The sequence below is a fragment of the Globicephala melas genome, chromosome 11, assembly GCF_963455315.2.
Source record: "Globicephala melas chromosome 11, mGloMel1.2, whole genome shotgun sequence".
Lineage (NCBI taxonomy): Eukaryota > Metazoa > Chordata > Mammalia > Artiodactyla > Delphinidae > Globicephala > Globicephala melas.
In genome coordinates, this window is record NC_083324.2 from 92,964,744 (window position 1) to 92,989,057 (window position 24,314).

Consider the following 24,314-nt stretch of genomic DNA (forward strand, 5'->3'; position numbering starts at 1 on the left):
CATCGGCAGGCGGACTCTCAACCACTGCGCCACCAGGGAAGCCCTCAAGTCTCCAGTTCTACTTCTGTAATTTTCTCTGCCTGGGATGTGCTTCCTACCCCCTACTTCTCCATGTATCCAAACTTTTCATAACCATCAAGATGCCATTATGCCATCTCCTCTTTGATTTAAAAAAATTACAAACATATTTTGCCTTTATTTAGCATTTCCTTCAACCTGCCTTGTATTAGTTAGCGGGTGACATATTTGTCTCCCCTACTTGTTCATAATCTTTTTGAGAGTGGAAACTAGGCTTTCTTTCTTTCTATTCAGTGCTTAAAACTGTTCCTTGCAGCAAGCACTAAATTAATTTATATTGATTTGAATCCACAAACTCAGAATATTATATAGGAAAAAACCCAATGGACTGGAAATCTCGGGGCATGGGTTTTGTTCTCAGCTTCACTAGTAAGTGTCTGATTTGATTGTGGGATCTTGGGACATCACTTTCCTCACTTGTAAAAATCAAGAAATTGGTCTTCATTATCTTTAGGGGCTCCTAGCTTTCATGATCAAAGAAGAAATTTAAAACTCTCTCATTTACCTTGAATATAAGATCTTTACTTACACACTTATTGTGAATGTACACCTCATTTATTGCAGCTACAAAGGAAGAACTTTTGAAGGTCAAGAATTGATGCACTGGACAGACGAGAAAATAGAGGTTCTAATAGCGGTAAAATCTGGAGCTTGGACCCAAGATGATTGATTTCAAGTCTAGTGGGGTTTTTTTTGTTGTTTTGTTTTTTGCGATATGCGGGCCTCTCACTGCTGTGGCCTCTCCCGTTGCGGAGCACAGGCTCCGGACGCGCAGGCTCAGTGTCCATGGCTCACGGGCCCAGCCGCTCCGCGGCATGTGGGATCTTCCCAGACCGGGGCACGAACCCATGTCCCCTGCATCGGCAGGCGGACTCTCAACCACTGCGCCACCAGGGAAGTCCAAGTCTAGTGTTTTTTTATGCAGGTAAACTATCCCTTGAGAGCAAACCTAGAAAGGGAGCTTTAGATAGGTTAATCGTTACAGTAAGTAAATAGCTGACAGGCAGTAGAAAAGTCATCACTCATGTCCCAGAGGAAAGAACTAAAAATAGATTTAAGCAGTGGTTGAAAAAGTTGTGTTGGGGAATGAAATTTGGGCAGTTCCCGGTGGAAGAATATAAGGTGCGTGGTGTTGCAAAAGCAGCAGCACGTAGCAAGAAGAGGCCGGATTATTCAGGGTAAGTGGCACGATGAAAAGGTTTAAGAATTGGGATGTTGGGATTAACACGTACACACTACTATACACAAAATAGATAACCAACAAGGACCTACTGTATAACAGGGAACTCTACTCAATATTCTGTAATAACCTACAAGGGGAAAGAATCTGAAAAAAAAATAGATAGATATGTATGTATAACTGAATCACTTTGCTATACACCTGAAACTAACACAACGTTGTAAATCAACTGTACTTCAATTAAGAAAAGAAAAAAAAAAAAGAATAGGGATGTTGGGACCCGCCACTTAGATGAAATGTGACTTTACAGTTTACTCAATTTCAAGTCAATATGCTATCGCTTAATCTCCTTCCAAAGACAATCAGGAAAAGAGGCCTGTTGAGATTTGGAAAGAAAGAAGAGAGGCCAACTAGATATAGGAACATGAATTCGGGGGATGCAAACAACTTGATGTGGGTCAAGTAACTGCTCAATTTTGCTGACCTGAACAAGACCCTGGGGATAAAACACAAAGGACTAAAAAAAATATGTGTATAAATATATATGTCAAGACAAGTTGAGGCCCATGATTAAGTTACCACAACAGTCCACTTCTCTGTGGTTTGTACCCTGACGTTTCCTCCTCCTGTAGCTCAGGAACTTTCTGGTCGACTGATCATGAGATGGCCGAGTGAGGACTGGAAATGAACATGGGTTAAGACAGCTATCCCACAGTTAAGATTCTGAACTGGAGAACTCCTAACCCTTTAACTAGGGTGAAAATGTCTACAATTTAAATAATATGTAAAGAAAAGTACCTATGCTCGGGGATGCTTTGCAGAATTTTTCCTAAATAACCAAAATAGAAATCTTTCCAAGGTGCGTTTTTCTCAGATAGCTTACATTCTAACAGCAGAAGGGACTTGTATGCCATTTCTTTCAGTCTAGAGGTTTTTCTGCTATTCATGGGAGAAACCAGGAAGAGCCGAGTCATGCAACAATAAGAAGACGTGTGGCTGAGCAGCTCCCATTAGTTCACTTTGCAAGGAAGGCAGACGTCGGGAACAGTCTTGATGGTATTGTCTTTAGCATCTTCATTCAGGTTACTTTTTGCATGAGTACTTTATACAGGTATAGTCACAAAACCTGCCCTAAAAAATCACAAAGTTCTTGGCAATTCCAAAATTAGCCATGGAAAATGCCAGTATTCACACCATCTCCCAAAAATGTAGCACTATGCGGGTCTCACCATTGCCGGCTGCATGGCTAAAGGACTTCCAATCTGTAACCCTGTTCGAGAGCGTTCCCACCAGTAAACTCGGGGGAAGCTGGTCAGGTTTACGTCAGACAGAATGGCAGCACATCCCCAGACATCTGTGTAACCTGCGCACAGCTCAGAAATGGCAGGAAGAGTAGGTGGAGCTATGAATACTGATGCCCAAATTTAAGTTTAAAGCAATTGTGTAGGCAGATTCAGTCCTACCTGGGAATTTCTGAAAAATTAAAATAAGACTAAGGAAAACTATTTTCAACCATATAAGTAACAGCAAGACTATCTCCCGGCCATCTTTATCTTTGGTCTGCACCCATGTCTCTAGGAAACCGTAAAAAGAATTTGTGTAAGACTTAGGAGATGGGCGTCTCAAGTGACAGTTTTCATGGACACACAGTGGGCATTTTTTTAAAAAACCTGCCCACTTCATCCTATCCTCCCTGCAACGACCACACATAGAGGTCTTTCTGCTTAGGACTCAGGAATCATGAATCCAAACTCTCCACAGTTTCAGCCCCTAACTCTCCTACGCACTCAATCCAGTGCTTATTGGACACTGCTAAGCACGTGCCAGGCACTGTACTGTGCCGTTCTGGTGGCAGAACCCAAGGAAAGCTCATTCCCTTCCAGAACGTACAGTATGAAAACGAGAACGCAAATAGCAGAATAATAGCAGTGCAAAGAATGACTATGAAGAAAGACCCAAACCAACTGTTACTAGAGGGGGAAGCATCTGGCTTGGTGGATCAGTACGTAATCCTGGGGAAGGTCACACTTAGACGTGGGCCGGCAGCCTTGGGGAAGAGGGAAAAGGAATATTTTTAGCACGGAGCAAAGTGTGAGCAAAAGCAGAGAGGTCACCAGGCACAAAGCACATCGCCCCTCTACGGGGAGCGCATCACATGTGCTGCTGGGCAGTGCTGGGGTTGAGGGCAGGGTGAGGGGTGGGAGATAATGAATCATCCTCTCAACCTGGTCACCTTAAGGCCTCTGAGGGGATGGATGTGTAGGAGCAAAGCAAGTGAAAGAGGCAAAGTGATAAACCCTTCTAGCATTTGTCGCACACGCGGGTGCACGCGTGTACACGCACACACACATGATTTATGATTTTTTTTCTGTAAACGTTTAGAGGCCCCAGCATTTTCACACTGTAGATGAGAAACTCTGTTACATCAAGGACTTCTCTCACCTTCCTTGTGCTGCGACACAAAACAACCCTCCATAATTTGACCAGGCTATCATAATTATGTCATCATTTTACCAGCAGTCGACTGAACGTTTCTATCTATCGTGAAGAGTATTCTCTCCACTCATGGCTAAGAAATCATGCTAACTGTGAAAATGATTTCATTCCTGTGCAAACAGAAAGGAACCATTTGGAGAGCCATCCTCGGAAAGAGAAACAAGTCTTAAATCACTCATTCCAGATCAGCTGTGTTATTTAGCAAGCATTTGACAGCTAAAGGATGGGCAAACTTTCATCCTTTGATTTTGTTTTGGAGAGACTCACAGTGTCTTACAGAATTCCCAGAATACACTCTAACATTGGTTGCATGGAGGTTTTTTGGTGGGGGTCATTGACTTGAAAGGAAAACTCACTGTCTTGGATCTCCTCCAGCGCAAACATAGAAAGGGAATGTTTCTTGAAACAATGATGCCTGTGTGTGAAGCTCACAATGCTACCCAACTTATGCCAGCACCACACAGTGCAAGCAAGGAAGGCTTGCAGGGGTACGCAGGCTGGATACACTGCCAGTCTTTGGGGGAGGCGGGGCGGAGTCTCTCCCCACATCTGAGAACCCACCGCCAACTGCAAAGCAGAGCTCAGGAGGGCCCCCTGGACCTCAACGACTTTTCTCTCTTAAGCATATTTGCACTATGAGCTCCTGAAAGTAAGATCCACTAGCTGCTCTATGTTCTTAGTTTGTGCCTAGAACAGCATTGCCACATTGAGAGAGGCACTTAATGGATTCAGAAACACATCTGATGATTATCATAATGATTAGAAGGAATCAGTGCAAAGGGAGAAAGTCGGGAGCAGGTGGAATTTCTCAAGCAGCAAAAAGAAAAGGAGGGCTCACTCTCCTTCTTCCCCCACCTGAAGAAAGAGAAATACAACAGTTCCTGGCCATGGCAGCCCCTGATCCCTCAGGAACAATGTGCTCGGTGGCTGGTTGGAGGTGGAGAGGGGAGACAGCCATCTGGCCTCACCTTTCAGGTGAGAGGTCTCCAGGCCACTCTCTTCTTCAGCTTTTTTTTTTTTTTTTTTTTTTTGCGGTACGCAGGCCTCTCACTGTTGTGGCCTCTCCCGCTGTGGAGCACAGGCTCCGGACGCGCAGGCCCAGCGGCCATGGCTCACCGGCCCAGCCGCTCCACGGCATGTGGGATCTTCCCGGACCGGGGCATGAACCCATGTCCCCTGCATCGGCAGGCGGACTCTCAACCACTGTGCCACCAGGGAAGCCCTCTTCTTCAGCTTATTAACTCCTGTCCTCAAGCTTTGTAGGGGGAGAGATAGAGAAGTTCATCAGAACAATCAAGTGTCCCAGGAGTTAAGACACAGGTATGTGAAGGTGGGCGCAGTGAGGGAAGGAGGACCCATCTCTACTGGGGATCCTGGAGAGACCTCACCATCAGATGATTTGAGAGTGGGACAGGCAGGCACGTAGGCAGGAGAGCCCGACCTGCTTCAGGAACAGCAGCCACTGTGGATGGCTGGAGTGTGGAGGTGAGGCTGGCAAAAAAAAGTACTGGAGGAGCAAGTGAGACAGGGTGGCGCCTGGGGCCCTTTGCTGCAGGGTTTGCGCCTGGAAAAACGTCTCCTCCGGCAACAGAATGCAAAGAAATTACAAGGGGCTAAAGATAACTGCACACATGCACAGTTGGGGCAAATTATGAACAGTAAGATACAGAAGGACTTCCCTGGTGGCACACTGGTTAAGAATCTGCCTGCCAATGCAAGGGACACGGGTTCGAGCCCTGGACCAGGAAGATCCCACATGCCGTGGAGCAACTAAGCCCCTGTGCCACAACTACTGAGCCTGTGCTCTGGAGCCCGCGAGCCACAACTACTGAGCCCGCATGCCACAACTACTGAAGCCCGCGGGCCTGGAACCCCTGCTCTGCAACAAGAGAAGCCTCCGCGATGAGAAGCCTGCGCACCACAACAAAGAGTAGCCCCTGCTCGCCGCAACTAGAGAAAGCCTGTGCACAGTAACCAAGACCCAACGCAGCCAAAAATAAATAAACAAACTTATTTAAAAAAAAAACACACACAAAAAAGACCAAAAATCCAACTGCCACTTCTGAGGTGCTGGGAGCAAAATCAGGGTCTTACACATGATCCCTGCACACAGCACCACCAAGTGAGTGGGCAGACCAACTAAGCCTCCCTTCTGGCCCGACCCACGGGTCAGCCCCTACGCTCACCCCATTAAGTAACGAGCTTGCCCCCTTCTCTGGGAGCGAGCAAGGGAACCTGTTACTGGTTTTTCACTCTCTTGTGCTGCAGCACGAGTCCCAGTAAAGCCTTGCCTGAATTTCTCATCTGGCCTCTTCTCAATTTCTATTGATTAAAGGGTCCAAGAACCTGGGTCAGTAACGCAAGGACTGGCTCCTTCCGGAGGGCCTCGGACGCCTTTAAGGAATTTGGGCTTATCCTTAAGATACTGGGGAATCGGGAAATTTACATGAGGCTGTGACATGATTAGATTTAGATTTTGAACACTTACTTGGGCAGCCAGTGCGGGGTGGACCCATGCAGTGGACTCCAGGCAGGCAGGGGACAAGCCAGGGCTGCTGCCCTCAACCCAGCCAGACAAGATACGGCCAGATTTCTTGGGATGGAAGGAAACATGGTGGAGGACAATGGGACATAGGGGCAGATTTATCGTGAAGGTTATGATGCTTAAATTAGGCAAGGGCCCCTTCCATGGTCCTGGGAAGGGATCTAGCAAGGTGTTCCCAGGCATTTACTAAATTTCCAACGTCAGACATTTTTGTATGTTTTCTTAGAAAGACCCCTCCAAAACAAGATGTATGATTCAGACACAGGGAAGCTGAGGTTCAGAGACGTTAAATGACAATGACATTGGAGTGGGTCAGGGAAAGAGAAGCTGAGAGAAGCAAGACAGACAATACAGAAATATTGCTTTTTTAAACTAAATGTTCTATGGTATGTTGTGGAGATCAAACAGAGACAAGGTCTGGAAAAGACTTTCTGTGACATCAGCCCCCAGTCCCTTTCTCTATTAGCGGCGTGCTCCTTCAACCTCTGTCCTTCCGTAACTGTCAGTTATTTTGTTCTTAGGGTTAAACAGATTCCACAGCACAAATCCTTGCAGACCTTATTTGACTGGAGGATTTCAACATTTTACATTTATCATTGTAAAGCCAAGGGCAACTTCATAACTTTCTTGGGGGGTTTTGTACGAAGCTGTTACATGTAGGGATAAGGTGAAAGAAAGAAATCCTAGATCCTTGTCCTTTCAAGTTAGGTGTTTTGCTGTTTAAATGAACTTCGTGTGTGTGTGTGTGTGTGTGTGTGTGTGTGTGTGTGTGTGTGTGTGTGTGTGTGTGTGTGTGTGTGTGTGTGTGTGTGTGTGTGTGTCTGTGTGAGAGGGGTGGGGGTGAAGGAAGGGTGATGGGGGAGGAGAAGGAAGGGGGGGAGATATAGAGCCATGTGGTGGAGTAGAAAGAACACTGGATAAGGTGTCAGAATACTTGAATCCATAAGCTCTGGGGTCCTGATGGATGAATCTCTGAACCTTTGAAGGTCTTGGTTTCTTCTTGAGTCAAGTAAGAGAGTCGAATTAGATGCTCTAGAAACTCTGTTCGTATTCTAAGAGTCCAAGTATCATGTAAGTCAAATCTTATTTAATATTCACCCAAGGAGTTTCACTTTTTTACCAGATTGACTGTTTCCTAAAGAAGTTACACCTATACTTGGCTTTATCGGCATATTCAATATGCCCTTCACATACCACCTCTCAAAGGAAATCTAACAGTCAGCAATCCTGCTCTCTTGTCCTGAAATACAAAATGATTGAAGCTTAGAGTTGCTTGGCCAGCCTTCCTCTTCCATCACCTCCTCCCTCGTGATTGACTGCTAAGCCTCTTCTATATTTCATAGATGTTGGCAAGTCGGGTTCTCAGAAAGTTCAGAAGGGGAAGAATGAATTGAATTATCCTATTTCTAAGAGCATATCTGAATGCTGAAGCATTTTAAGGAGGAATGGATGATCATAGAACCAACTGGCCCATTTCACACAAAGCATTGGCTATGCATTAAAGGAAAGACCCATAAAACATGAGAGAAGGCTCTTGGCCAAACTGAACCTTCGATACTAAGCAATTAAAAATGAGTTCCTTGTTAGTTAAAATGTCACAGCGTCATAACATTTTTATGTGATATCCTGAAGAATGGGTAGTGAGAGGAAATTTCATCGCAGATTTTTGCAACGTAGTGGGTTTTTAAAAATATTTTATTTATTTATTTTCTATCTTTTTTTGGGGGGAGGCTGCATCGGGTCTTCATTGCAGCATGCGGGCTTCTCTCTAGTTGTGGCATGAGGTTTTTTTCCTCTCTCTCATTGAGGTGCGCGAGCTCAGTAGTTGTGGCGTGAGGGCTTAGTTGCCCTGTGGCATGTAGGATCTTAGTTCTCCGACCAGGGATTGAACCACGTCGCCTGCATGGGAAGGCGGATTCTTTACCACTGGACCAGGGAAGTCCCTGCAACGTCGTTTTTTAAGAGTATTTCTATGTAAATTATATAAAGCATCCGTAATTTACTAACATACACCCTCTTCACTCTGGTCAGGATTTTGGTGAGCTCTTCTTTAATGTTTAGCTACAAATTTATTCTCTTGTCTGTGCCCACTGTGAAGGTAGCATGCACACACTGCTAAACATTATAGAACAATGGCTTGGAATTTCTGGTACATTCATGGCAAGTTTAAAAGAAACCAAAACATCAGACCACTGCTTTCTCATTTCCCAATTGACCATTTCTTTCCCATACTTCCCCACAGGTCTCACACACATTGTAGCGGATGTAGTCAGCACCCTGCCCATATCCTACTGGTAATTAGAAAACTTACTGGGAAAGCCTGCAAGTCTACACAGAGGGCTTTTTTCTGACTATAGGAGAAAAGGAGCAAGAAGTGCTGGAGAGACAATGACCCTCAAAGCAGCATTCAACCAATGATGGAGAAAGAGTGAGTGAATAATACCCAGTTTCCACATCTCTCAATTGGAATAACTTGAACGTGTGTTGCATACGATGGTAACTGGCTTGACAACACACCTTTTATTGCCTTCTCTTTTCTCCTTCTCTTTTCTGTCTTATTTCCCCAAACTTCTGCCAGTACTTCCTGAGTGCACCTCCCAGACAAACTACTTGTACTCAAAATCTTATCTCTGCGTCAACTTCTTGGAAACCCCAAACCAAAATCTAACACATGGTTCCCATAACCACTAAATGTTCTCAGCTTCTAAGACATTGGAACTGAAAGGCACCTCACAGTCCTATGACACAACCCTGATAGGTTTGATTTTCATATGGAAACACTGAGATCCAGACAGACTGACCCCAAGGTCACATAAGCAATCAGTGGCAAAGATCAAACACCTTGAGCCCCCCAGGATTCTATTTGGAGAGTAAGACTTAAATCTGGCTAAGGACCAAGGACATTTTTGAACCAAAATACTACTTTTAGCAGAAGTCTGTGGCAGGATTTGAATAGAAGACTAGAAAAAGTCCATGGTGATATGCTGAGTGTAAGAGAACAAAAAATTAAGAGGATGATATATTCTGTGAGGGTGACAGGAGTTATAGAGAAAGGTATCATTATTAGTTAAGGAGTGCTGAGAATATACGGGAAAATCTTCATAAGAGCTAAGGGAACATCTGCATCGTCTTCAACTCTCAAACTCCTACCACTCAATATTTTGAATGTATATGAAAAATATGGTAAGTCTTCCCACCTTTGGGAGAACAACCCTTTCAAGCCCCAGACCCTTGGAATAATAGTAGAAAAACCCCTTTCTCTGTACTCTGCTTTTGGTCAGCAGGGTCAAGGTTTTGCTCTTCATCTTCTGTTGGAATTTGGCCCTTGACTTTGACAATTTCAGCTGTTGCTGTAGGAAGTAAACCTGGAGCCAAACAGGCACCAGAGAACCTTTCAAAAATAAGACCCTGACCTATTTAAAAAGTACCTTATGAAGCACACAGTCATCTTAAATGACACTGTAGAAGAGAAAGCGTGCCTCAAAACAGTTTACGAGCAAATATAAATACTATTCTACCTGTGCATTCGTCCTCATTTGTCCAAACATCCTCGTTCCTTTGATGTGAGATCTCTCTGAGGGCTTGACATATTAAAGCAATCCTGCAATTTATCGACTAATAAAAACACCTTCAAAGGAAAGTAATATACTTAGTGGCACCTCATCAAGGTTTTAATTTATTTTATTCCTCTAAAGTTTCAAGAGACAAATTGGAGACAAATAATTAGTATTATTTGATTCAAGTCTTGATCTTGGTTGTTATGAATAAAGAGCAGCTTTTGAGTTTATGTTCAAGGTCAAAATACGGAAGATTACATTTATTCCGAGACTCCTTTCAAACATAGGTTTCTAGGGTGGGTGTGGGGTAGGCAGAATAATGCCCCCCCCAATGATATTCACATCCTAGTCCCCTAACCTGTGAATATGTTACTTTACACGGTAGAAGGGACTTTGCAGTTGTGATTAAATTAGGGCTCTTAAGATGAAGAGATTATCCTGGATTATCCAGATGCTCCAATGTAATCACAAGGGTACTTATAAGAGGGAAGTGAGAAGGTCAAGTCAGAGAGGAAGGAGATGCGATGACAGAAGCAGAAGTTGCAGTGATCCCATTGCAAAGGAAGAACCAGGATCCGAGGAACGCTGGTCTCCAGAGGCTGGAAAAGGCAAGGACATGGATTCTCCCCAAGAACCTCTAGAAGGAACCAACTCTGCCTTTATCCCGTTGAGACTGATTTTGGTCTTCTGATCTCCAGAACTGGAAAGCATAAATTTGTGTTTCTTTAAGCCACTAAATTTGTGGTAATTTTTTACATGAGCAACAGGAAACTAATACAAGGGGTATGTGAAAGAATTAATGCTGAACAATCTACCAAGGGGCTCCTTCAACCCATGCCGTGCACTCTAATTTGCCCAATCTCAGGGCAGCAGGGTGGAGCAGAAAAAGCAAAGCCTTAGATCAATCAGACATCCTCTGAGTTCCAATCCTGGCTCTGCCCCTTACTGTCTGTGTGCTTTGGGGCTGGTTATTTCACCTCCTTGAGCCTTAACTATCTCATAGGTAGAGCAGTGGTTGTCTGCATTTCAGATCCAGTAGAATTACATCTCTATGGCAACAGCAATAAATCATCCAGCTAGAATAAAGGTACCAGTAGGTTGTCGTGAGGTTTAAATGAGATGATGTGTATAAGGGGTCTCTGCAGTGTTTATTTTACAGCAGATGCTCCACAGAGGCCAGGTCTCTTTACTTCACCTCAACCTCGCACAGCAGAGGTTGATCCCACAGGGAGCTTTCTAAAATGCAGGTGTATGAATCTCATCATCAATACCTTCCTGCCTCAACTGGGAGAACATCAAAACTTCTTATCAGGGTTTATAAGACGCCTTTCGATTTTTAATGGCATTATTGAGACATAATTTACATACCATAAAATTCACCCACTTTGTGTACAATTCAATGAATTTCAGTATATTTACAGAGTTGTACAACCATCATCACAATCTAATTTTTGAACACTTCCAACAGTCTAAAAAGAAAACAAGTGCCCATTTACCATCACTCCTTATTCTCACCCTAGCCCTACACAACCACAATCTCTATTCCCTCAGGTGGATTCCAAATGCAGTTCACCCTTGCCTCAAGAAGAAACTTTCACTATTTAAGCAAATAGACACTCATAAGCTTACTGGCCATCACTTCAAAATTCTATATCAGCTTTTCTCAAAACTGAAAAACAGGGTCTTTTTTCAGTATCCCTGAAGGGACCTGGGTTTTATTGGTTAGAACTTCCAGTATTACAGGGAACTGAAATTTAAAGGGTACACTTTCAAATCATGATTTTTCAAGAATGTACAAATTTAAATGCTCCCCTTCTCACTTCTCCTCCCCAGCCCCACTCCAAAACTCTGGTCTCAGTGGTGAGAAGGCCCACTGTTCCAGAGATGAATATACATGGACCCAAAGTCCCCGGGGACCCATCAGCTCCCTAGTGCATGGAAGGTGGTTCCCATCCCCCTTCCCCTTCCCTCCATACCACATAGGTGTCTTCAGTAATCTGAGGGCCAGATCCTTTCCATTTTGCTTACCCCAGGCTTCTAGGTGGTCTGTTGTACTGTTGCTGGGGGGGCCTGGCTTTTGTCACCATGGGAACGGGTTCCCTGGGGATAAGTTTGGGCAGGAAATTTCTAACCGGGGCAGTAGGGGATGTCATAAGCCACAGGGTGGCCAAGCCTGCATCTGTGAGAGAATCTGAAGTCTAAGTACTGACAAGAACACAGGTAAAGTATGATGTCCAAAGAGGTCAAGAGATGAGTTTCAGGCCCTGGAATACCAGGCGCACCAGGCTAGCATTGAGAGAAGATGAAATCAGAGAAGAAACAAGTGAAAGTGAGACAGGCTGGTACCCTTTGCTGCAGTGCTTGCACCTGGATAAACAACTCCTCCAGCAATAAAATACAAAGAAACTATAAGGGACTAAAAATAGCTGTGCGCATGCAGCAGTTGGGGCAAATTATAAACAACAAGATACAAAAAGACTAAGAACTCAACTGCCACTTCTGAAGAGCCCGGAGCAAAAGCAGGTAAGGAACCAGCTCGCCCCGTCCAGCTCCCTGAGTGCGCAAGCCAGGGAACCTGTTACTTGTTCCCTCCTGATCACTTTCTGTTGACTGAGGAGGCCAAAGAACCCTGCTTGGTAACAAAAGGGATCCCAAAATATTGCCTCCAGCACTAGCTGGTTTGTGCTGCTCGCTCTGGTACGTGAATGCATTAAGTTAACTGCAAGGGCCAGGGCAGAGCACACGGGCTCAAAATAGTGGATGGACTGCACTGAAGAAGAAATATCTCTTCCCGACTGTCCCAGCCATGTCCATTCTATTACCGATCATTCTACCGATCATCTCTATACAGTTTCAATTCACGGAGATATGGTTTAGAAGACAACTTTTGCAATGATGGTTGTTTTTGTCATTCTTAGATTCATGCCCATGAACTACCCATAGCATAAAATGGGAAACATTTATATGGCATCCAAAATCTTAATGCTTTACCACCTGTCATCATAATACAACTGGCCAAAAAATGGGATGGGAGAAGAATGGCTTTGGGGAGGATTAATTCAACTTCTAAAATATGCTGGGCACTTAGGTCCTCTTCTTTTGGATTTAATATTTAAATAACTTGATACAGTTATTAGACAACTTGGGTCTGTAAACATCTACCAGGATAAATAAGGGTACATCCTTTTCTACCTTGCCATAGTTTGGATTTTCTTTTTTTTAATCAGAAATGAGGAGTGAACTTAAGAAGTAACTGCACCTGGGACTCCCCTGGTGGCACAGTCGTTAAGAATCTACCTGCCAATGCAGGGGACACGGGTTTGAGCTCTGGTCTGGGAAGATCCCACATGTCACAGAGCAACTAAGCCGGTACACCACAACAACTGAGCCTGCACTCTAGAGCCCACGAGCCACAACTACTGAGCCTGTGTGCCACAACTACTGAAGCTGGCACTCCTAGAGCCTGTGCTCTGCAACAAGAGAAGCCACCGCAATGAGAAGCCCGCACACTGCAACAAAGAGTAGTCCCTGCCTGCCGCGACTAGAGAAAGCCCACACGCAGCAACGAAGACCCAACACAGCCAAAAATAAATAAATTTATTTTAAAAAAAAAGTAGTAACTGCCCCTGTTGGCCAATTATTGTGAGAAAGAGAAGTTCAGCTTCAACCAGGCTACAACTGAAATAATTGTATTTGGCAGCCGGTCCCTCATGTTTAAGTGTACAATATTTAATTACCCAACCACAGATAGCACCTTCAGATACTTATGGGTGCGCTTGGTAAGTGAGTCATCCAATAAGGTCCACTGGGGTGCAGTTATAACCAGAATCCGATGTTCCACAGAAGTAATATTATGTTTATTTTATGCTGGAGACAAGTGGATTGTAACATCTGCTCTTGACGTTTTTAAAGCAAATTTTTGACTTGATTTTTTTTTGTGCAGGGTTCTGAGTTCTCAAATATATGTCTAAGTACTCAAGCATATACACATTTTTTTGTTGAGTATCAAAATGTTGGTTGTACCCCCTAGTTGTATCTGTAGCTCACTTATGAGAGTAAATAGGGAGACCCTCCATAGAGGAGAGAATACAAGACCAGTTGCTAAATTTTCATAGCTGAATGTCAACTCTGCAGTCAGCACATCAGGAATCTAAAGCATCTGGCTCTTTCTTTTATCAGCAACATAGAAATAGGCACTCAGGCTCTTATTAGAAAAGTCAAGTATGAATGCCCTGCAATCTAATACTCACCAAAGACTCAGGTGAGACACCTGACTTTGAGAGAGGCAGCCTAGAAAAACGAACTCTGCTTTTTCAGGTCAGAGCATCTCAATGCTGGCTGCACACTAGGATCACCTGGGGTGCTTTAAAAATACTTACGCCAGAGTCCTACCCTGAACATTTGATTTAGAATGTTTTAAGGGTTTCCTGGGGTCGGGAACCACTATTCTAGAACCTTGCTTCTCCAAGTGTGGCTCAGGGACCAGCAGCATTAGCATCTCCGGGGAGACTGTTAGAAATGAAGTGCTTTTGAGCCCCACTCCAGGCCGGCTGAATCAGCATCTGCTATTAAAAAGGTTCTCAGGTGATTATAATGCATTTGCAAGTTCGAGAATCACTTTTTAAAAGAAGGTTCTAGGAGCTCTTCATATTGTCAGCTCATGACAAAGCAGCCCGTCAGCAGATCTCTCTGGTGAAATGCCTTAACTGAGCCCCAGCTTCATGATGTGCCTGAAGATCAGTATAGTCCATTGGTGTCAACTATACAACTCTCACCAAAGACATTTTCCCCATGATACGCCCAATATTCCTTAATCAAGAACCCATGCAATGAAAGTCCTCTTACACTTTAATGACAGAAAAAGCTCATGTCACCACATGCATTTAGTTCCTACTTACATATAATTTTAAAGCCTGTAGAGAATCTAATTCACAAAAATCTCTGAAAATTGTAGGTGTTCTATATAAATGGGCTTGGCGGTACTCTTATTTCATAAACTAAATCTCTGTGGAGGCCACAGAGTTACACAATCATTCCAATAATTATGTAAACTACTTCATTTCTTTGGCCATCAATAACAGTCCACAGGAATTTCGAGAGGTGGCATCATTTTTAAGTCATTAAAACACGTCCCCAAGTAACCATTAGTGGATGCACCTGGAGTGCTCTCCACTTGCTTTAATACCCATCTCCCTGCCACTCAACTGCAAGTCAGCGGTGAGAAGTGGGAACAGTATAGACGAATGGTTCTTCAAGTAGGGCTCCAGGACTAGCAACATCACCTGGGAACTTGTTAGAAGTACAAGTTGTCAGGTCACACCCAGACCTACTGAATCAGAAACTCTAGGGGTGGAATTCAGCAGTATATATTTTAACAAGACCCTAAGTGATTCCGATGGATGTGTGATTTGAAAACCACTGGGAGCATTCAGTGTGAGGGGAGCTCACAGAATTTTCATTTCTAACAATTTCCCAGGTGAAGCTGATCAGTAAACTACAAAACCACTGTTGAAGAGCATTGAGAGGGAAAACAGAATAAACATTATTCAAAGCCATTTTAGGAGACTTTTTAAAAATTCTAAGAATTTTAGTTTATTTTTCAAAAACTCAAAAATAGGCCGTCTTGGGTTCAGTGTCCTGTGAGGAGCTTCAGCGCATGTTCTGAGCTGAGGTGTTGGCTCAGCCGTTTCACAAGGGACTCTGGTCTGAAGGGCTGGGGCAAGGCCTCTGCATGGGGCCCGCTATGAGCAACAGAAACAGACTAAGCACAAAGCGAAAAAAGTTGGAAGGGCTAGGCCTGAAGTGAGATTACCAGATTTATGTACTTTCCAGATGAAATGTGGATTCTCTAGCAACAGGAGCCGTGTGGCTGACAGCGTCTTGGTGCTCCAGCCGGGTGTCAAGCCTGAGCCTCTGGGGTGGGAGAGCCGAGTTCAGGACAGTGGACCACCAGAGACCTCCCAGCCCCATGTATTATCAATTGGCAAGAACTCTCCCAGAGATCTCCGTCTCAACCCTAAGACCCAGCTCCACTCAATGACCAGCAAGCTCCAGTGCTGGACACCCCATGCCAAACAACTAGCGAGACAGGAAAATATACTCACCCATTAGCAGAGAGGCTGCCTAAAATCATACTAAGTTCACAGACACCCCAAAGCACACCACCAAATGCAGTCCTGCCCACCAGAAAGACAAGATCCAGCCTCATCCACCAGACCACAGGCACCAGTCCCTTTAACCAGGAAGCCTATACAACCCACAGAACCAACCATAGCCACTGGGGACAGACACCAAAAACAATGCAAACTACAAACCTGCAGCCTGTGAAAAGGAGACCCCAAACACAGTTAAGTTAAGCACAACAAGACAGAGAAACACACAACAGATGAAGCAGCAAGGTAAAAACTCACCAGACCAACCAAATGAAGAGGAAATAGGCAGTTTACCTGAAAAAGAATTCAGAATAATGATAGTAAATATACAAAATCTTGGAAATAGAATGGAGAAAATACAAGAAACATTTAACAAGGACCTAGAAGAACTAAAGAGCAAACAAACTATGATGAACAGCACAATAAATAAAATTAAAAATTCTCTAGAAGGAATCAATAGCAGAATAACTGAGGCAGAAGAACGGATAAGTGACCTGGAAGATAAAATAGTGGAAATAACTACCACAGAGCAGAATAAAGAAAAATTGATGAAAAGAACTGAGGACAGTCTCAGAGACCTCTGGGACAACACTAAACGCACCAACATTCATATTATAGGGGTCCCAGAAGAAGAAGAGAAAAAGAAAGGTACTGAGAAAATATTCGAAGAGATTATAGTTGAAAACTTCCCTAATATGGGAAAGGAAATAGTCAATCAAGTCCAGAAAGTGCAGAGAGTCCCAACAGGATAAATCCAAGGAGAAACACACCAAGACACATAATAATCAAAGTATCAAAAATTAAATACAGAGAAAAAATATTAAAAGCAGCAAGGGAAAAGCAACAAATAACATACAAGGGAATCCCCATAAGGTTAACAGCTGATCTTTCAGCAGAAACTCTGCAGGCCAGAAGGGAGTGGCAGGACATATTTGAAGTGATGAAAGGGAAAGACCTACAACCAAAATTACTCTGCTCAGCAAGGATCTCATTCAGATACAACAGACATATTAAAACCTTTACAGACAAGCAAAAGCTAAGAGAATTCAGCACCACCAAATCAGCTTCAAAACAAATGCTGAAGGAACTTCTCTAGGCAGGAAACACAAGAAAAGGAAAACACCTACAATAACAAACCCAAATAATTAAGAAAATGGTAATAGGAACATACATATCAATAATTATCTTAAGTGTAAATGGATTAAATGCTCCAACCAAAAGACAGAGACTGGCTGAATGGATTCAAAAACAAGACCCATATATATGCTGTCTACAAGAGACCCACTTCAGACCTCGGGACACATACAGACTGAAAGCAAGGGGATGGAAAAAGACATTCCATGCAAATGGAAATCAAAAAAAGCTGGAGTAGCAACTCTCATATCAGACAAAATAGACTTTAATATAAAGACTAATACAAGAGACAAAGAAGGACACTACATAATGATCAAGGGATCAACCCAAGAAGAAGATATAACAACTTTAAATATTTATGCACCCAACATAGGAGCACCCCAATACATAAGGCAAATGCTAACAGCCATAAAAGGGGAAATCAACAGTAACACAATCATAGTAGGGGACGTTAACACCTCACTTGCACCAATGGACAGATCATCCAAAATGAAAATAAATAAGGAAACACAAGCTTTAAATGAAACATTAAACAAGATGGACTTAATTGATATTTACAGGACATTCCATCCCAAAACAACAGAAGACACTTTCTTCTCAAGTGCTCATGGAACATTCTCCAGGATACACCATATCTTGGGTCACAAATCAAGCCTTGGTAAATTTAAGAAAATTGAAATAGTACCAAGTATCTTTTCCGACCACAATGCTAAGAGACTAGATATCAATTACAGGGGAAAAAAAAGAACCAAAAAATACAAACACATGGAGGCTAAACAATATGCTACTAAATAATCAAGACATCACTGAAGAAATCAAAGAGGAAATAAAAAAATACCTAGAAACAAGTGAGAATGAAAAACACGACGACCCAAAACCTATGGGATGCAGCAAAAGCAGTTCTAAGAGGGAAGTTTATAGCAATACAATCCTACCTCAAGAAACAAGAAAAATCTCAAATAAACAACCTAAACTTACACCTAAAGCAATTAGAGAAAGAAGAACAAAAAAACGCTGAAGTTAGCAGAAGGAAAGAAATCATAAAGATCAGATCAGAAATAAATGAAAAAGAAATAAAGGAAATGATCTCAAAGATCAATAAAAATAAACGCTAGTTCTTTGAGAAGATAAACAAAATTGATAAACTATTAGCCAGACTCATCAAGAAAAAAAGGGAGAAGACTCCAATCAACAGAATTAGAAATGAAAAAGGAGAAGTAACAACTGACACTGCAGAAATACAAAGTAACATGAAAGATTACTACAAGCTACTATATGCCAATAAAATGGACAACCTGGAAGAAATGGAAAAATTCTTAGAAATGCACAACCTTCCAAGACTGAACCAGGAAGAAATAGAAAATATGAACAGACCAATCACCAGCACTAAAATTGAAACTGTGATTAAAATCTTCCAACAAACAAAAGCCCAGGACCAGATGGCTTCACAGGTTAATTTATTCAAACATTTAGAGAAGAGCTAACACCTATCCTTCTCAAACTCTTCCAAAATATAGCAGAGGGAGAAACAATCCCGAACTCATTCTACGAGGCCACCATCACCCTGATACCAAAACCAGACAACGATGTCAAAAGAAAAGAAAACTACAGGCTAATATCACTGATGAACATACATGCAAAAATCGTCAACAAAATACTAGCAAACAGAATCCAACAGCACATTAAAAGGATCATACACCATGATCAAGTGGGGTTTATCCCAGGAATGCAAGGATTCTTCAATATACACAAATCAATCAATGTGATACACCATATTAACAAATTGAAGGATTAAAACAAATGATAATTTCAATAGATGCGCAAAAAGCTTTCAACAAAATTCAACACCAATTTATGATTAAAAACTCTCCAGAAAGTAGGCATAGAGGAAACTTACCTCAACATAACAAAGGCCATATATGACAAACCCACAGCCAACATCATCGTCAATGGTGAAAAACTGAAACCATTGCCACTAATATCAGGAACAGGACAAGGTTGCCCACCCTCACTGCTATTATTCAACATAGTTTTGGAAGTTTTAGCCATAGCAATCAGAAAAGTAAAAGAAATAAAAGGAATCCAAGTCGGAAAAGAAGAAGTAAAACTGTCACTGTTTACAGATGACATGTTACTATACATAGGGAATCCTAAAGATGCTACCAGAAAACTACTAGAGCTAATCAACGAATTTGGTAAAGTAGCAGGATACAAAATTAATGCACAGAAATCTCTTGCATCCCTATACACTAATGATGAAAAATCTGAAAGAGAAATTAAGGAAACACTCCCATTTACCACTGCAACTAAAAGAATAAAATACCTAGGAATAAACCCACCTAAGGAGACAAAAGACCTGTATGCAGAAAACTATATGATACTGATGAAAGAAATTAAAGATGATACAAACAGATGCAGAGATATACCATGTTCTTGGATTGGAAGAATCAACATTGTGAAAATGACTATATTATCCAAAGCAATCTATAGATTCAATGCAATCTCTATCAAACTACCAATGGCATTTTTCACAGAACTAGAACAAAAATTTTCACAATTTGTATGTTAACACAAAAGACCCCGAATAGCCAAAGCAATCTTGAGAAAGAAAAACGGAGCTGGAGGAATCAGGCTCCCTGACTTCAGACTATACTACAAAGCTACAGCCATCAAGACAGTATGGTACTGGCAGAAAAACAGAAATACAGATCAATGGAGTACGATAGAAAGCCCAGAGATAAACCCACACACATATGGTCACCTTATCTTTGATAAAGGAGGCAAGAATATACAATGGAGAAAAGACAGCCTCTTCAATAAGTGGTGCTGGGAAAACCGGACAGCTACATGTAAAAGAATGAAATTAGAACACTCCCTAACACCATACACAAAAATAAACTCAAAATGGATTAAAGACCTAAATGTAAGGCCAGACACTATCAAACTTTTAGAGGAAAACATAGGCAGAACACTCTATGACATAAATCACAGCAAGATCCTTTTTGACCCACCTCCTAGAGAAATGGAAATAAAAACAAAAATAAACAAATGGGACCTAATGAGCCTTAAATGCTTTTGCACAGCAAAGGAAACCATAAACAAGACAAAAAGACAACCCTCAGAATGGGAGAAAATATTTGCAAACGAAGCAAGTGACAAAGAATTAATCTCCAAAATATACAAGCAGCTCATGCAATTCAATATCAAAAAGCAAACAACCCAATCCAAAAATGGGCAGAAGACCTAAGTAGACATTTCTCCAAAGAAGATATACAGATTGCCAACAAACACATGAAAGGATGCTCAACATCACTAATCATTAGAGAAATGCAAATCAAAATTACAGTGAGGTTATCACCTCACACCAGTCAGAATGGCCATCATCAAAAAATCTACAAACAATAAATGCTGGAGAGGGTGTGGAGAAAAGGAAACCTCTTGTGCTGTTAGTGGGAACGTAAATTGATACAGCCACTATGGAGAACAGTATGGAGGTTCCTTAAAAAACTAAAAATAAAACTACCACATGATGCAGCAATCCCATTACTGGGCATATACCCTGAGAAAACCAAAATTCAAAAAGAGTCATGTAGCACAGTGTTCATTGCAGCTCTATTTACAATAGCCAGGACGTGGAAGCAACCTAAGTGCCCATTGACAGATGAATGGATGAAGAAGTAGTGGCACGTATATACAATGGAATATTACTCAGCCATAAAAAGAATGAAACTGAGTTATTTGTAGTGAGGTGGATGGACCTAGAGTCTGCCATACAGAGTGAAGTAAGTCAGAAAGAGAAAAATACCATATGCTAACACATATATATGGAATTTAAAAAAATGGTTCTGAAGAACCTAGGGGCAGGACAGGAATAAAGACACAGACATAGAGAATGGAGTTGAGGACACGGGGAGGGAAATGGGTAAGCTGGGACGAAGTGAGAGAGTGGCACTGACATATATACACTACCAAATATAAAATAGGTAGTTAGTGGGAAGTAGCTGCATAGCACAGAGAGATCAGCTCTGTGCTTTGTGACCACCTAGAGGGGTGGGATAGGGAGGGTGGGAGGGAGACGCAAGAAGGAAGGGATATATGTATATGTATAGCTGATTCACTTTGTTATACAGCAGAAACTAACACAACACTGTAAAGCAATTATATTCCAATAAAGATGTTAAAAAAATAAAGTCTAGAGAAAGAATGCTTGGTTTTAGGTAAAGTTTCGGGAGAATGAGAAAAAAGTGGGTAATCCCTTACAAACGCGTATTTTCAATAAAGGCCTTCCCCCTCAACTAGTAAACCCAGGCTTGTACAGTACATATATATGTACATAATGTTGATAATCACCAATTTATTATTAAATGTCTTCTGGATGATTGATACTGTATGGTGAACTTCCCAGGGAAAGAAAAGGAAAAGTAGAATAAAAAGAAAGAGAAGCAAAAAAAACCCCAAAAGGAAAAAACTCGAAAATAAAGAGAAAAAATTTTTGTCCTATTCGTTCAGACAATGGCTCCTTCGAAGCCGCTGTTTTCTAAGAAATTCTACCTCAGGTTTGTAAGGGCTCAGATACTAACATTATAATTTCAGTAGAGAAGTTATCTCCTGAATAATCATTTAGCAAATGGAATGCGGTGAAAGGAATATGAAATTCCATAAAAGATAATGAGTTTGAGTGGAAATCATGGAAGCCAGCAGCCACCTTCCCCTCAGGTTATCCTCCCTGAAGGATTTCTGTAATTCTAGTGCGTGGAGCACAGATTCCCCAAAACCAATATGAAGTCTGCTCTGTCAGATTTGGAAATCGCAGCGCCCAGGGCTCTGCCCCTACTACCAACTCCAGAACCTCTGCTCAGGCATCTGTTGGCTCTTGGCAAAACAGGGCTTCCTGTTCTCAAGATACTGTTTAAAATGGCTCATAAAAGGTTTTTTGGACATAACCAGTCCTTGCAAAGCAATATTTTGATGATTAAACTGTAAATAAATCAGAAACATATGGAGCTAATTTCCCTTGGGTTTGGCAAAAACACACTTTGGACTGTTTTCCGTCCAGAATATTTGAAGGATGGTTTCAAGTGTTTGTCGAATCAAACATGGCTTCATTTTCCCTAGTTCCCTTTCAGGCCGTGGCAGTTTAAGAACAAGACAAAGATTCCTTAAGGTTCCTTTGTCTTCGCCTTTGTTCCTAAATTACCAGATCTCTATACAAATGCAGAATTTGTTCACCTAAGAGTCACAGTTGACTATCTAGTACAGTTGCCAGCAGCATTGCAACTCTCTCTCTTTTGGTTTCAGAATAGTTCAAGAGATTTCTTTTTAATTTACAAAGGAAGGGTTTCAGACTTGGGTTATTTCAAAGAATAGAAACTCCCTTGTAGGTGAACTCTTTCCCACGTACCTACAGAGATCCAAGCTATCTGTTCTCAAAATGTCTGGCCTTTGAGCTCTTTGGGCAGAAGCATTTTTGATGGAGTTCACAGTTCTGGAGGGCACTTTCCCTGTGGCCAGAAAGAATGCTCACCTTCTGGACATCTTGGGGGGGGCATTTAGAAAGAAAGAAGGAACTCAAGATTCCGACAGGAGTCTTTTTTTTTTTCCTATTACATACTGTTTAAAAGTTTTTTAATATAATAAACAGCTCTGGCATTTCTTAAATGAAACACCCTCTGTTTTTGGATACTATTATATCTCCAGGCACAGTACTACTAGGAGTCCTGTGGAAATAACCCTTAATACCTAAGTGTTGAGGGAATGTTTAATTTCTTAGTGTCTCAAGGACATAGGCAAATAAGTCTCGATGATACAGATTTGGGAAACAATGAGAGACTTTATATCTTTACAAAAGTTCAAAGGTAACTGATATCCAAGAGGAAACACAAAACAAGGATCATGTTATTTTATGCCAGGTTTTCCAAATCTAATACACAAATAGCATAATCATGTTTCCTCTGTTAATGAGAACATCTGTAAATAAACCATAACATTATTAATGTGAATTGTAAGAATGATTATGAGAACAATTCTTCTTTTTTAAATTGAAGTATAATTGACTTATTATATTAGCTTCACGTGTACAACATAGTGATTCAATATTTTAATACATTGCAAAATAATCACCACGATAAGTATAGTTACCATCTGTCACCATGCAATGTTATTACAATATTATTGACTATAGTCCCCAGGACTCATTTATTTTGTAACCGGAAGTTTGTACCTTTTATTCTCCCTCACCTATTTCACTCATCGCCCCATGGCAACCACCAGTTTTGCTCTCTGTATCTATGAGTCTGTTTCTGTTTTGTTATGTTTATTTGTTTTTTTAGACTCCATATATGAGTGAAATCATAGGATATTTGTCTTTGTCTGTCTGCCTTATTTCACTCGGCATAATACCCTCTAGATCTATCCATCTTGTTACAGATGGCAACATTTAATTCTTCTTTATGGCTGAGTAATATTCAGAGAATAATTTTTCTTAAGTAACATGTATTACGTTCTAGGAATCCTTGAAACGTTCAAACTTTTTAAATTAGACAGCACAATATAACATAAAGTGTCCCATTTCTGAAGCTACCAAGTAAGTTTACCCCTCTGCAACATAAAAAGACAAAAAAGAATAAAAGCTAAAAGCTAGGAGAGAAGAACAACATTCTTGTGGGAGAGAAGAATTTGAACAAAAACATGAAAGTAGGAAAATATGCAGTGTAAAGACAGAATATTGGAAAAAATAACATTAAAAAGAAGAAACTAGAGAACAAGATACGGTATTATTAACATTAATGCTTCTCTTCCTCTAAGATCTCAAATTCCAAAACTTCTCTTTGGTATTACAACCTCCAGGGTCACTCTGCCTGGGTTTGAATCCTGTTCTGTTGTTTATAAGCAGGGTGTCCTTGAGCAAGTCACTTTACTTCTTTGAGCCTCACTCTTTTCATCTGTAAAATGGGCATAATAGTTCCTGAGATCATTTAGCTAGAGCCACTTAACAATACCTGGAGTACAGTGAGTGCTCAAAAATTAAAACTGGCATTTCTGTTCTCAAGCCCCAGCCCTTAATCCCAGTTGAACCTGCTGTTTACCCTTCCTGCAACCATCCACCCTCAGGCTCTCCTGATTCCAATAGGTTATCACCTCCACCTGACTTCAGACTCCTCTCAGACCTCTTC

General features: G+C 41.6%; 1 protein-coding gene across 8 annotated transcripts in view; it reads right to left on the reverse strand.

The window, feature by feature from the left end:
• PHACTR1 (phosphatase and actin regulator 1) overlaps nucleotides 1–24,314 on the reverse strand; it is a 539,914-nt gene that overhangs the window by 268,594 nt on the left and 247,006 nt on the right. For 4 of the 8 annotated variants that reach the window (XM_060308258.1, XM_060308257.1, XM_060308254.1 and 1 more), the window contains exon 5: nucleotides 16,267–16,302. The exons of the other annotated variants lie outside the window; for them this stretch is intronic. In XM_060308258.1, the coding sequence (XP_060164241.1) occupies nucleotides 16,267–16,302 (36 nt within the window). The remainder of the gene's footprint in view (nucleotides 1–16,266; nucleotides 16,303–24,314) is intronic. 8 annotated transcript variants of the gene reach the window in all.